This window comes from Salmo salar, chromosome 17, assembly GCF_965601325.2.
Source record: "Salmo salar chromosome 17, fSalSal1, whole genome shotgun sequence".
Classification (NCBI taxonomy): domain Eukaryota; kingdom Metazoa; phylum Chordata; class Actinopteri; order Salmoniformes; family Salmonidae; genus Salmo; species Salmo salar.
The window spans coordinates 5,268,321-5,283,002 of record NC_138307.1 but is presented as its reverse complement, the minus strand read 5'-3'; the positions used below and the strand labels follow the sequence as shown (position 1 = coordinate 5,283,002).

The following is a 14,682-nucleotide window of genomic DNA, read 5'->3' as shown; positions in this document are numbered from 1 at the left end:
CTAAATTACCTAGAACCTGAAGTGTCAGCTATTATGCTGCAAGGATTCTCTTAGAATGGTGATCTATGTATTTCAGAATTACACTGTACGTTCCATGTGGGGAACTCAACTTCTTGGTTTAAACTGAGCTCTTTATTTTCATGTATTTTAATTTGTTTGTATTTTATTTATTTATTATTATTATAATTTTTTTTTTTTCTCTCTGTTCATGTTTGATTAAATGTATGTATTGAGAGACGCAATGGGGGGGATGGGGTGAGAGAAGCGCTGAGCGGGGAGAGGAAAATGGTGGGTGTGTGTGGGTGTGGGTGTGTGTGTGGGTGCATGCATACATACGGATATGTGTAAGTGAGTGCGTTTTTTTTTGTTGCCTTGTCCTTGTTGTTGTATCTCTTAATATGGGTGAAAATTGTGAAACTCCAATAAAAATACTGTTACAAAAAAAAAACATACGTTCATGTACATACTACCTCAATTGGCCCGACCAACCAGTGCTCCCGCACATTGGCTAACCGGGCTATCTGCATTGTGTCCCACCACCTGCCAACCCCTCTTTTTACGATACTGCTACTCTCTTTTCATCATATATACATAGTCACTTTAACCATACCTACATGTACATACTACCTCAATCAGCCTGACTAACCGGTGTCTGTATGTAGCCTTGCGACTCTTATTTTCAAATGTCTTTTTACTGTTTTATTTCTTTACTTACCTACCTACACACACACACACACACGTACCTTTTTTTCGCACTATTGGTTAGAGCCTGTAAGTAAGCATTTCACTAAGGTCTACACCTGTTGTATTCGGCGCACGTGACAAATAAACTTTGATTTGATTGTTTAGGAGGGTGAAACGCAAAACTGGTCTCGGATCAGTTGTCAGGGTGCTCCTAAACGGCACTTGTGTTTTACCTTCCTCCACTCTGCTAGTCACAGGACAGGAAGTGCATTGCTGGTGGTAACACGCCACGTCTTTCTCCCTCTCCCCCTCTCCCTGTTTCTCTATAGGAACCTGTCGGACATCGACCAGGACGGCAAGCTGACGGCCGAGGAGTTCATCCTGGCCATGCACCTGATTGACATGGCCATGTCCGGCCTGCCCCTGCCCCCTATCCTGCCCCCAGACTTCATCCCCCCCACTTTTAGGTACAATCCACTTCTCCCTCTGCTGTCTGGCAATGCCCCATAGCTCTACCTCTGTCTGCAGAGCATTGATACCAGTCTTGTCTAAAGATGCTTTATTGATCTTATTGCCCTTCACCACGGCCAGGTTTTTTTTCCTTGACCCCGTGACCTGACCCGGAAAAGCTGGCTCCTATTGTTTTAACTATCAACCAATCAGTCTATATTGATTCCATTAGGAGTTTTTCCTGGTCAAGTTACACGGTCAGGAAAAACCCCTGGTCTTGCTCATCCGTGACCTATGTGAGGTGCTGTAGGTTAGTGAGCTGCTCTGACTGTGGTCTGATGTTGTCCGTCTCCAGGAGGGTGCGTAGTGGTAGCGGGGTGTCTGTCACCAGCCTGCACTCCACTGACCAGCGGGTCCAAGAGGAGGCCGAAGAGGAGCAGGAGAGCGAGAAACAGAAGCTGGAGAAACGTAACCACTCTTAAATTCATAGACAGAGCTATGGGTGACTGACCGTCCATGGGATCGAAGTGATAGATCTGAAGCTATGCAGTGTTTGCTTACAATTACGTTGTTAACGAACAATGGAGCAAAACGAGCTCATATTTTGGGTTCGGGTGCGGTGTGACAGTTGAACTAAGCTCACAAGCATTTTAGTTATGTTCTTCTCGAATCTATGGCTATGTATCATGTATTTTAAATTCCAAAAATGTATGTACCAATCCCTTTAAACGCACAGCAAAACGCTCCTTTATAAATATGAACAGGTATATAAAAATGTCCCCAGTTTTCCAAGAAATGCCCCTGAAAATTAGGCAACAGGGGCAAAATAGGTCCCCCACTTCTCTCTCCATTTCTCTCTCTCTCTGACCCCTCTATCTCTCTCTCTCCCCCCCAAAGTGACTTTCGAGGACAGGAAGCGGGAGAACTTTGAGCGGGGCAACCTGGAGCTGGAGAAGCGTCGACAGGCCCTGCTTGAGCTGCAGCGCAAGGAGCAGGAGCGTCTGGCGGCGCTGGAGCGAGAGGAGCAGGAGAGGAAGGAGCGAGAGCGGCTCGAGCAGGAAAGGAGGCGGCAGCAGGAGCTGGAGAAGCAGCTGGAGAAGCAGAGGGAGATGGAGAGGCAGCGGGAGGAGGAAAGACGGAAGGAGATCGAGAGGAGAGAGGTGAGGAGGTGGAAAAGAGTAAGGAGGATAGAGAAGGAAAAGAGGGGTAAGCAGGACAGTGAGGATAGAGAGGGAGGTGGAGGGGGAGATGAGAACGAGGTTTAAGGAAGGAGATGTAAGGGGAAAGTGAAGAACACAGGAACCAATGCAGTGTGTGTGTGTGTGTGTGTGTGTGTGTGTGTGTGTGTGTGTGTGTGTGTGTGTGTGTGTGTGTGTGTGTGTGGGTGTGTGTGTGTGTGTGTGTGTGTGTGTGTGTGTGTGTGTGTGTGTGTGTGTGTATTAACCATTCTATTACGTTGTCTTTTTAAGATTGGTAAATTCACTCTCCTTATTGTATCGCTTTAATGACAGAGGGGGAGACGGGTGTAGAGAAAAGGGTGGAAACGCGGGTTGAACCCAGGTCTCCGGCAGGAAGTTGAATATGTGCATAGATCTGGAAGTGTTACCATTCGACCACGGCTGGCTCTGCACTATTTCTACGTATGCAGTATAACATTCCCTCTGTTTCTTCGGGCTAGGCAGCGAAGCGGGAGCTGGAGCGCCAGCGTCAGTTAGAGTGGGAGAGGAACCGCCGGCAGGAGCTGCTGACCCAGAGAAACCGAGAGCAGGAGAACATTGTCCTGCTCAAAGCCCGCAAGAAGAACCTGGAGTTAGAGCTGGAGGCACTGGTAGAGACAGAGACACACACACACACACACACACCAACATAACTGTCTTTACTTTGTTCTTTGGAAGAAAAGATAGTACGGTATGATAATTCGTTTCACACTCCCTCCCCAGAACGACAAGAAGAGCCAGCTGGAGGGCAAGCTGCAGGACATCCGCTTCCGCCTGTCTGCTCAGCGGCATGAGATCGAGAGCACCAACAAGACCCGCGAGGTCCGCATCGCTGAGATCACCCACCTCCAACAGCAGCTGCAGGTACGTACACACCCTGTGTAACACATACAGTCCCCTCCATAATTATTGGGACAGTGAAGCATTGTTTGTTCTTTTGACTCTATACTCCAAAAGTTTGGATTTGAAATCAAACAATGACTATGAGGTTAAAGTGCAGACTCAACTTTAATTTTGGGAACAAATTCACTTGTATGTATAATAAAGTAGTCAAAAGTTAAGTAATTGGTCCCATATTCATAGCACGCAATGACTACATCAAGCTTGTTGCATGCTTTTTCTGTTTGTCTTGGTTGCGTTTCAGGTTATTTTGTGCCCAATAGAAATTGTGTGTAATGTTGTGTACATTTAGTCACTTTTATTGTAAATAAGAACAGAATATGTTTCTAAACACTTATACATTAATGTGGATGCTACCATGATTACAGATAATTGTGAATAATGATAAGTGAGAAAGTTACAGACGCACAAATATCATACCCCCAAGACATGCTATCCTTCGCCATTACAATAACAGGGGAGGTTAGCATTTTTGGTGGGGTATGATATTTAGGCGTATAACTTTTTCACTCATCATTATTCACGGTTCATTCAGGGTTATCCATAGTGTATGGTCGCATCCACATTAATGTAGAAGTGTTTAGAAACATATTCTGTTCTTATTTCAAATAAAAGGGACTCCAAAATGACACCATAAATTATTCTAGAGCCAAAAGAAGAGGAAATGATTCACTGTCCCAGTAAGTGTGCAAAGCTGTCAAGGCATAGGGTGGCTACTTTGAAGAATCTAAAATATATTTTGATTTCTTTAACACTTTTTTTGGTTACTACATGATTCCATATGTGTTATTTCATATTTTTGATGTCTTCACTATTATTCTACGCTGTAAAAAATAAAGAAAAACCCTTGAATGAGTTGGTGTGTCCAAACTTTTGACTGGTGCTGTATATACAGTGCCTTCGGAAAGTATTCAGGCCCCTTGACTTTTTCCACATTTTGTTACGTTGCAGCCGTATTCTAAAATGGATTAAATAAATACAAAATCTACCCACAATACCCCATAATGACAAAGCAAAAACAGGTTTTTAGAAATGTTAGCAAATCTTATAAAAAAATCAAAAACAGAAATACCTTATTTACATAATTATTCAGACCCTTTCCTATGAGACTCGAAATTGAGCTCAGGTGCATCCTGTTTCAATTGATCATCCTTGAGATCTTTCTACAACTTGATTGGAGTTCACCTGTTGTAAATTCAATTGATTGGACATGATTTGGAAAGGCACACACCTGTCTATATAAGGTCCAACAGTTGACAATGCATGTCAGAGCAAAAATCAAGCCATGAGGTCGAAGGAATTGTCTGTAAAGCTCCGAGGCATGATTGTGTCGAGGCACAGATCTGGAGAAGGGTTCCTCAGGCAAAGATCTGGGGAAGCCATTCCTCAGTAAAAGGCACATGACAACCTGCTCGGAGTCTGCCGAAAGGCACCTAAAGACTCTCAGACCAAGAGAAACGAGATTCTCTGGCCTAATGAAACCAAAATTGCTCTTTGGCCTGAATGCTAAGCGTCACGTCTGGAGGAAACTTGGCACCATCCCTAGGGTGAAGCATGATGGTGGCAGCATCATGCTGTGGAGATGTTTTTCAGCAGCAGGGACTGGGAGACTAGTCAGGATCGAGGCAAAGATGAACAGAGCAAACTACAAAGACATCTGTGATGAAATCCTGCTCCAGAGCGCTCTGGACCTCAGTCTGGGGTGAAGGTTCACCTTCCAACAGGACAACAACACTAAGCACACAGCCAAGACAATGAAGGAGTCGCTTGGGGACAAGTCTCTAAATGTCCTTGAGTGGCCCAGCCAGAGCCTGGACTTGAACCCGATTGAGCATCTCTGGAGAGACCTCAATATAGCTGCGCAGCAACGCTCCCAATCCAACCTGACAGAGCTTGAGAGGATCTGCAGAGAAGAATGGGAGAAACTCCCCAAATACAGGTTTGCCAAGCTTGTAGAGTCATACCCTAGAAGACTCAATGCTGTAATCACTGCCAATGGTGCTTCAACAAAGTACTGAGTAAAGGGTCTGAATACTTATGTAAATGTGATATTTTTTATTTGTAATAAATTAGCAAACATTTTGAAACTCTTTTCAATCAATTTTAGAATATGGCTGTAACATGTTGAAAAGTCAAGGGGTCTGAATACTTTCTGAAAACACTATCGTCCCACAACTGTTCGAGTCTGTTTTGGAATAGGCTTTTTCTTTCTCTCACAGAACGACACGCTGACCAATAGAATAAGACAACTTTTCTACTATGTGGGATATTGGATTTGCATAGGCTAGTGACTTGCTGTTCGTTTGTCATCTTGTTGGCTCAGGAAAAGTAAATGTGGCAGTGGGTGGATGCTCTAATCATGGTACGCACCCAATGCATATGGTTCCGGTAAATTTCTCAAATGTCCGTTCAATTAAAATGCTGCCAGTCGATTGTCCGGCCCCACCCTGACACACACACATTATTCTGCAGCCTCAGGTGCATATCCTCCAGCCAAACCTTATACAGATTAGGGATGTGACACACAAAGTTTGATCTGATCATTAGCAAACAGACAGAGCAGGCAGGCCAGCACGAGAGAGAGAGAGATGGAGAGGTGGGGCAGGCAGAAACGTGCTCGTATGTTTTTGTAATCTGCATCTCGCAATGTCTTACCTTGCAAATTCACCAAAGTAGCCTGAAGTTTGCCTCGCCTCTTCCTCTCTGGTTTTATTTGAATTACACAACTTTCCCAGGCCTTTATAGCCTACCGACTATAACCTATAAAATAGTATGTTTTTTGATAACTGCACTGAGATTTTAATTAAGTGTGGGGGGACGAAAAAACATTTGTTTTTCGGTTAGGGATTTTTCTTAACGTTAAGGATCCCAAATTAATTTTAACGTTTAAACATTCACAGATGCAGTTTCCTTAAGACTTGCCGTTGCTTTGTTTGTCTCCCCCAGGACTCTCAGCAGTGGCTCGGCAGGCTGATCCCTGACAAACAGTGTCTAAACGAACAACTCAAACAGGTTCAACAGAACAGCCTGCACAGTAAGTACTGCTTCCTCACCTCACCTCCGCACATCTTCCAGATCCCTGGTCAAAGTAGTGCACTATATAGGGAATAGGGTGCCATTTGGGACTCTGACGTGTACTGTACTATATGCTTTGCTGTTATAGATGGCTTGTGAATTCTCTGCTAAGGCCATACAATAATTCCCACGTAAATGCATTGTTTTATTCCCCCATGTACTTGTCATAAATGAGTAGTTAGCTTTAGCCTGATTGCTAGTTAGTCCTAGCTATGCTATCATACTGTGCATGGGTTGGCCACATTGGACTGCCTTATAGCCTGTACCACAGTGTTTCCCCTACTATAGTATAGGTGTGGAAGTGCCCCCCACCCCACCTAGCGCCACATCAAATAATCTGGCCTATTAGTTTTAATTGACAATCTGTTGCCTGAGGGGCCTTTGTACCCCACCTGCAAACAAAACTAAGGGAAAGACTGACTGCCCTACTATACTTAAGCAATAAGACCAGAGGAGGTGTGGTATATGGCGAATATACCACAGCTAAGTCCTTATGCACAACGCAGTGCGGAGTGCCTGGATACAGCCATTAGCCGTGGTGTGTGTGTGTATATAGGCCACCTACCACAAACCCCCTAGGTGCCTTATTGCTATTATAAACTGGTTACCAACGGAATTAGAACGGTCTGATATACCACGGCTTTCAGCCAATCAGCATTCAGGGCTCGAACCACCCGGTTTATAATAACCAATACGGCGCTTGCTCTCTGGGTCATATTCACTAGGCTCAAAATGAACGGGCCAAACGGGGAGGGGCTAGCCGAACTTGTCCAATAAGAAATGCTTGTTTTAGTTTTCTGCTGCAAAAAAATTGCTACGCTGGGCACTAATAAATACAACCCCGTCCTTGTCCAGGAGACTCCCTGTCGTCGCTGCAGAAGGCAGTGGAGGTCAAGGAGTCTAGTCGGCAGCAGCTGAGAGAACAGCTAGACACCGTGGAGAGAGAGACCCGCTCCAAGCTGCTGGAGATAGACGCCTTCAACACCCAGCTCACGGTACTACTACTCACTAACCACTCCTTTTCCTAGGTTACAGACCAGGGCCCGCTTTTTAAGGCTAAGTTCATCGTTAGAACCTTCGTAGGAGCATCGTTAAATCTCTGACCTGTTTCTCAAAACCATTGCCATTAAAGTTTCACTTGAAAAACGCTCGTTATTTACCGACTGCCCCAGACCACTCATAGAACAGCACATCGTGAGATGCTTTTTGTACCCTTCTGCATCACTTTATACAAAGAATATCTCCAGTGCACATGGAATCAAGATGTTGATCTGTCACTCTGTGACCGCAGCTAACTTCAGAAGGAAGTCGACTATAAATAGAAAGTTGTCCGTTTTTTTTCAATTGTTACAAACAAGCGAAGGGGGAAAAATGCTTTGAATGAACACCGAGATGACTGCCTATATTTCAATCATAAGCTATTGAAATCAATTTCATGTTCAATCAAGAAGTTATATTTTGCAATGCTAATGTCTATAATTTGTCTCAATATATTTCATGCTGTGTGACATGTGCGCAATGATGTACCAAATCTGTGATTTAGTGCATTATGATAGGGTTGGCATTAGAATAAACAGCCTCAATATTTGCAGCCGTATAGGTGATGATATCTCTCTAGGTGCAGATCTGTTGTCAGTATTGTGGAATAATTCTAACGCTAAAATAAGATTTGAAAGGAGAAAGCTGATCCGAGAGCAGCGCTGACTTTCTTTCGAATCTATCAGTGTCGACACATGCTCCAACGACGCACTTATGAACATTCTCTGTGCGTGGTGTTTTGGGAAAAGCATGTGACGTCTTCAGTCGTTTTTTTTTTTATAGGAACGATACCTCGTTGAAACATATGGAAGCTTAAGTTCCATCGCTATCGGGAAACCCGGCCCTGGTCTCTCCAACCCTGTTCCTGGAGAGCTATCCTCCTGTAGGTTTTCGCTCTAACCCCAGTTGTGACTAGCCTGATTCAGCTTATCAACCAGCTAATTATTAGAAGCTGGTGCTCTAGATTAGGGTTGGAGTTAAAACCTAAAGGATGGTAGCTCTCCAGGAACAGGGTTAGAGTGCCCCGTCCCTGTCTCCTGTTCCCAGAGGATAGACCTATCCCACAGAGCACCGACAAGAAGTGACTGACAACTGGCTACAGTTCTTCTCATAGGGGCGAATCCTAACTACCACATAAGTCGAATTTTCACCATGCATTGATTTCAATAAGAGACCAAATGAAAATCTGACTTAATAAATGGAAGATAGGATTTGCCCCATGTGCTCAGTTTAACAGTTGATAGTGGACAATTTTAAAACACTGACTTCCAGAACTTTCTTGATACCTATGCATCTCTTTTGTTTGTTTGTGTGTGTGTGTGTGTGTGTGTGTGTGTGTGTGTGTGTGTGTGTGTGTGTGTGTGTGTGTGTGTGTGTGTGTGTGTGTGTGTGTGTGTGTGTGTGTGTGTGTGTGTGTTGGGGCACCAAGACTGTCAGAGGGCTTGATGATGTGTCTGATGATCCCCCTTTTTAATTTCAATGTGATCTCAGTACTTTAGTCCTTTCTTTTCAACCAAAACTTTAATTGCTCCACGTACCACATCAGGCCCCCAGCGTTTCAGATATACAGTACAGTGCATTCCGCTTATAGTGAATGCGGTCATGTAAATGTTATAGTGATCCATTTATGTGTGAATGTGATCGCTACATGCGGAGTGCACTGTAGTGGAGTAGGGTGAAATTGCCTGTAGACACTGATCTTGGGTCAGTTTTGGATTTGGGGAAGGGGAGCTGATCCTAGGTCCGTACCTAGGGGAAAACGTGGGGGTTTACACTGTTGTTCTCTCACTGTATCTGACTGTTGCTCACTCTGTCGCCCCACCCGCCATCCACCCTGACACCCCCGTCTGGTCCGTGTGGCTTGGCTGACCTTTTCCCCGTGCCCTCTGACCTCTGCCCACGCCCTCGCCTGTCCGTCCAGTCTCTGGCTGCGTTCTATCAGGGCCATACTGCCCGGATAGAGGGCCTCCGTCTGGAGCTGCTGCTGGAGGAGCAGAGGGGGCGACAGGTAGTCCACTCACCAGCACTGCTGCCCGCCGCAGGACACTCTAGAGTAGTGCACCCCTCTGGAGAATAATAACCAATCAGAATAACTCTGTGTGCTGTTACTAAGCAGATTTGAAACCCAATGGTAAAGAAGGAAGCTGCCTCACTAACTGATGAAGAAAGTTAGACCCATGTCACACTACAGGGCCAACCGGAACTGTACTGGGCTGGCTCAATTTCACATTGCCCTTTAAAAACACGGTTCCAGCAACTATGGTGGATGTGTAACCAGGCCTAGTGCAGTACGGTTCTGCTCAGCTGGGCTCAGTAATGTGATGGGTATATTAGGCTCACCCTGTGCCTGTGGTAGGCTGTGCTGTTTCCGAGCAGTGTGGTCCTCTTCCCCACAACATCCTGTGGGCTCAACCTGGGGAATCAGAAATGGTTAAGCTGTATGTGGGTTGCTATGGTTTGACGTCGGACACAGCCACATGGGGCTGTTGGGCCACCTAACTCAAGGCGCCAGGTCAGGGCTAGGGGTTGAGTCTGATCTGGATGTGTACCTGGATCGTGTTCATTAAGGACAACGCAATGGAAAACAAACATGTGCTTTCCTTATTGGGCAGGTAGTCCCTCCCTTTTTCAGTCTGTTTCTTTCTGTTTGGTGCCTAATGAACACAACCTTGTTGTTGACCTCAGTGGCACTGCTGCTGTTCTATCTGACCCTTGACCTTGGGGTCACTGTGTGTCTCTTTTCAGTCCGAGGGGGGCTCGGTGGACCAGATGCTGCTGGACTGTCTCTCGGCCCTCCTGGCCTGTTTGCAGCGTATAGACGTCTACCTGCAGGTGTCCCTACTGCCTCCTCCTCCTCTTCCTCCACGCCCTTCCCCCCGCGCTCCCCCACCCCAACCCCCTTACCACTCCTCTGCTTCCTTTGAAGGGCTGGTCAAAGCAAGCCATGCTGCCCTTCCGCTTGAGCGTCTTTAGCTTTAGCCTCGGTAGCCCTGCAGCGAGTTAATAAAAGCCAGCCGCTTCCCTCCTTTATCTGTCTTCTGGGTGGTGCTGGAGTATATCTCTCTCATTGCCTCCTCAACCCTGTAGTCTAGGCCCCAATAAAAACAATAGCATACTATGTAGTATGCATTGCCAAGACCAAAGTCAATTGGGTCACACTAGGTAGTATGCAAGTGTATACTACAATTTTTATATTTTTCCGCTCCTTGAGCACTTGAGCTTTAAGTTGTCAGGCTTTGTAGTTTTGGTTACGGTGAGAGGACAACATTTACCTATTTAGTATCCCCAAAAACTTTAAGACATACGTTTGTTGCGTTAGTTAACATCTGTAGAAAGCACAAAAACATTTCTCAAAAGACTCGTAAGGCACTCTGTCTTATTGGAAAGAAATGAAATGCCTTTGTTAAATTACATGGCAGGAGGACAAGATTAAAAACAGCACACTCGACCGACACTTTGCGGCTGTACACTCCTTCTACTGGGTGAGTGACCACTAGTGTTAGTCATGTATTTATTTAATAGTGAACTGCAGTGTACGGCCTACTATTTTGGGAGACCAAATCCATGCAGACATAGGCTAATTGAAGACTTGGTACAGTAAAGAAATATAGAACAGGGTCATGTAATTTATCAGTAGATTGAGGCGATATGAAAATGATCCTCAAGTTGTTATTGTGAGACTAAAGAAATCTTCACAGTTGCTCAGACAGTCGTGCATCGCTCACCATTTTAACCAAGTACTAAACCAATATCGCTTTCCTGAACGTACCTCACTCTCTCCAGCTCCATGTGTTGATGACACGCCAACTAAACATATGGGGGTGAAGCCTTTTGGTTGCATGGTGTTTCACAATGCATGGTTCATCACAATCTCAATCTATGAGACTGGTTAACTGAGGGCTGTGGTGTGTGTGCGGTGTGCCCTCTAACGCTGGACTACATTTACCCAGCAGTCACTCTGTCCAAATGGGCCATAGTAGTGGTCAGGACCAAATGTTCTCAAGCTAGTGTGGCCTTAGTGTTAATGTATCTATTCCTCGTTATCAGATATGGACATTAGATTATTCCTTTGCTCAATGAATATATCGTTTAAATTGCATTTTCATCTAATGTAAGACTGATTTAATGATATTGATAGTAATTCATTCAGGAAAATCAAGTCCTCAGAACTTAATTCCCTGCTCAGACTGTATATTAAGACTTTCTTAACCCTTTTAGAGACGATGGGTTTGAATTACCCCTACCTATGATCCTTGTGAATTTCCCATTCAACTCTTTTGACTGATCTCCATATCAGTCTGTGTGCTTTTGAGAATCATAGTTTGGCTCAGATTTCTCCCAGAACCATGAATGTTCTTTGTGATTTGGTTGGTACCACTTGGCTTTAACCAGTAGTGTTTCCATTTGGTGCTCAAACCGGAGCAGAACGGAGTTGCCCCTGGATGCTGATCGTAGGTCAGTTTTGCATTTCCCGTACTAGGATTGGGGGCAATGAAGCTGATCCTAGATCTGTACCTAAGGGAAACTTCACCCCGGAGCGCTGAAACACTGCAATCTTCCAGTGGTGTCTGTGTTGCCGTAGTAACCCAGGGCTCGTTTAACCCTCCCTCAGTGGTTCATGTGCAGCGCTCGCCAGACTCCGAGAGCTGTCCAGCTCCCATGAACTCACTGTGGCGGCGGCCATGTTTTGTGCAAGACTGTCCGCCCCAAAAATCCAACCGACACCTACATTTCAGTAGTAGTAGTAGCCCAGCATTCATTGGAGAAAACACCGAGATGAGATTAAATGGAGGGAAGCAGTAGACTAAACACAGACTTTGCATCTGGTAACTGAGCCCGGCTGGGATCATAATGGCGCTTACAGGGCACAAAATGGCTGACGCCTCACTGTGATGTGAGTGTTGTGTTGAGTCCCGGCGACCCCCACCCACACTTCCCCCTCACCGGTCCTCCTCTATCCCACGCTGCCTTGCAGGAGCTCCGAGAGATCCACAGCAAGCAGCAGAGGCAGAAGCAGAAGGATCACCTGGAGGGAGAAATCAACATCCACACCATCGCCCAGGAGAGGGCCAAGTCCGCCGAACTCACAGACGGAAGGTGTGTGTGTGTGTGTGTGTGTGTGTGTGTGTGTGTGTGTGTGTGTGTGTGTGTGTGTGTGTGTGTGTGTGTGTGTGTGTGGACACCATATGTGTGAGCGAGCTGCTCCTATGTCCTCTCATTCTGTATGGGTTACGCGGATGCAGCCCCATCACTGTGATCCAGTCAGTTTAGAGGTAACCTCTTAACACCCCCTTCCCTCTCCCCAGGTTGTCTGCCACTGACGAGGGCCTGGCATGGCGAGATGAGGGCACGGTGGAGGCCCCCACCCCTCCCCCCCAGCCCTGGATGAAGCGCGTGTGTGAGGAGGAGGGGCGCACTAAGAAGGACATCCAGGACAAACTCAACCAGCTCTTCATGCAGCAGCCTGAACCAGGGAAACTCATGAACCAGAGCCCATGGCCCACGGGCGGTACGTGTCAAAAATAACATGTATTACAAAGTCTTGAAAGAGCATGCATACATTAGAACCTCAGATTTACAAAACCTCCGATTTCTGGACTGACCAGGGGCAATATCGAACTGGGACAATTAAATCACACAACCAAAATGTGTACTGTAGGTATCTGAATAAATTATTAGGAAATGCATGTAGATTCAATTCACACAATTCATATTTTCTGTGAAGTTTAATGCAGTTTTTAAGTAGTCTCGAGTATTTCAGTGTCCCGAATGACATCCATTCCAAACATTTTCAAATCTCAGAGGTCCTACTGTAGAAGTTCTAAGAACGTTTGGATGTGCCTGGTTCCGTGGGTCAGAGAGAAAGATGTGACCCTGTCCTGTGTTCCTCTCTCCCTTCCTCGTCTCCTCCTTGCAGACAAGATCCCGGTGACTGGGTTCAACCAGGACAAGGTCAAGGTGGTCTTCTACCGGGCGCTGTACCCCTTTGATGCCCGCAGTCACGATGAGATCACCATCACCCCCGGAGACATTGTCATGGTGAGAGGCAAGCTGTCAATCACTCCTGCCAAGCACCCTTTGTGTGTATGTTATGGAGGTTTATGTAAAGGGATTAATCTATATGAACCAAGGAGTGTGTGGTTGAGTGTAGAGGTCGACTGACTATGATTTTTCGACGCCGATAACGATTATTGGAGGACCAAAAAAAGCAGATACCGAATTATCGGACGATTTTAAATATATTTGTAATAATGACAATTACAACAATACTGAATGAACAATGAACCCTTTTATTTTACCTTAATACATAAATAAGTCTATTTAGTCTCAAATAAATAATGAAACATGTTCAATTTGGTTTAAATAATGCAAAAACAGTGTTGGAGAAGAAAGTAAAAGAGCAATATGTGCCATGTAAAAAAGCTAACGTTTAAGTTCCTTGCTCAGAACATGAGAACATATGAAAGCTGGTGGTTCAATATTCCCAGTTCTTCAATATTCCCAGTTAAGAAGTTTTAGGTTGTAGTTATTATAGGAATTATGACGCGTCCACTATTTCTCTCTATACCATTTGTATTTCATATACCTTCGACTATTGGATGTTCTTATAGGCACTTTAGTATTGCCAGCCTAATCTCAGGAGCTGATAGGCTTGAAGTCCATAAACAGAGCTGTGCATCAAGCTTTGCTAAGAGCTGCTCGCAAATGCAGTAAAGTGCTATTTGAATGAATGCTTACAAGCCTGCTGCTGCCTACCACCGCTCAGACTGCTCTATCAAATATCAAATCATAGACTTAATTATAATAAACACACAGAAATACGAGCCTTTGGTCATTAATATGGTCAAATCTGGAAACGATAATTTCGAAAACAAAACATTTATTCTTTCAGTGAAATACGGAACCATTCCGTATTTTGTTGAACAGATGGTAACCCTAAGTCTAAATATTGCTGTTACATTGCACAACCTTCAATGTTATGTCATAATTATGTAAAATTCTGGCAAATTTATTACGGTCTTTGTTAGGAAGAAACACCGTTCACAACGAGCCAAGTGGCCCAAACTGTTGAATATACCCTGACTCTGCATGCACTGAACGCAAGAGAAGTGACACAATTTCCCTAGTTAATACTGCCTGCTAACATGCATTTATTTTAACTAAATATTCATGTTTAAAAAAATATACGTCTGTGTAATGATTTTAACAAAGGCATTGATGTTTACGGTTAGGTACATTTGTGCAACGAATGTGCTTTTTTCGCGAATGCGCTTTTGTTAAATCACCCGTTTGGCGAAGTTGAATTGGGCTGTGATTC

At 44.9% G+C, this 14,682-nt stretch overlaps 1 protein-coding gene across 7 annotated transcripts in view; it reads left to right on the top strand.

Annotated features, from left to right (window-relative positions):
* Positions 1–14,682, top strand: part of itsn1 (intersectin 1 (SH3 domain protein)) — a 72,716-nt gene that overhangs the window by 35,138 nt on the left and 22,896 nt on the right. For 5 of the 7 annotated variants that reach the window (XM_082963378.1, XM_082963374.1, XM_082963377.1 and 2 more), the window contains 11 exons: positions 1,014–1,151; positions 1,490–1,602; positions 2,032–2,294; positions 2,813–2,962; positions 3,075–3,215; positions 6,198–6,285; positions 7,182–7,321; positions 9,286–9,372; positions 12,340–12,461; positions 12,671–12,873; positions 13,282–13,403. In XM_082963378.1, coding sequence (XP_082819504.1) covers positions 1,014–1,151; positions 1,490–1,602; positions 2,032–2,294; positions 2,813–2,962; positions 3,075–3,215; positions 6,198–6,285; positions 7,182–7,321; positions 9,286–9,372; positions 12,340–12,461; positions 12,671–12,873; positions 13,282–13,403 — 1,567 coding nt within the window. The remainder of the gene's footprint in view (positions 1–1,013; positions 1,152–1,489; positions 1,603–2,031; positions 2,295–2,812; positions 2,963–3,074; positions 3,216–6,197; positions 6,286–7,181; positions 7,322–9,285; positions 9,373–12,339; positions 12,462–12,670; positions 12,874–13,281; positions 13,404–14,682) is intronic. The other 2 variants (XM_082963379.1, XM_082963376.1) reach the window with 1 other exon arrangement.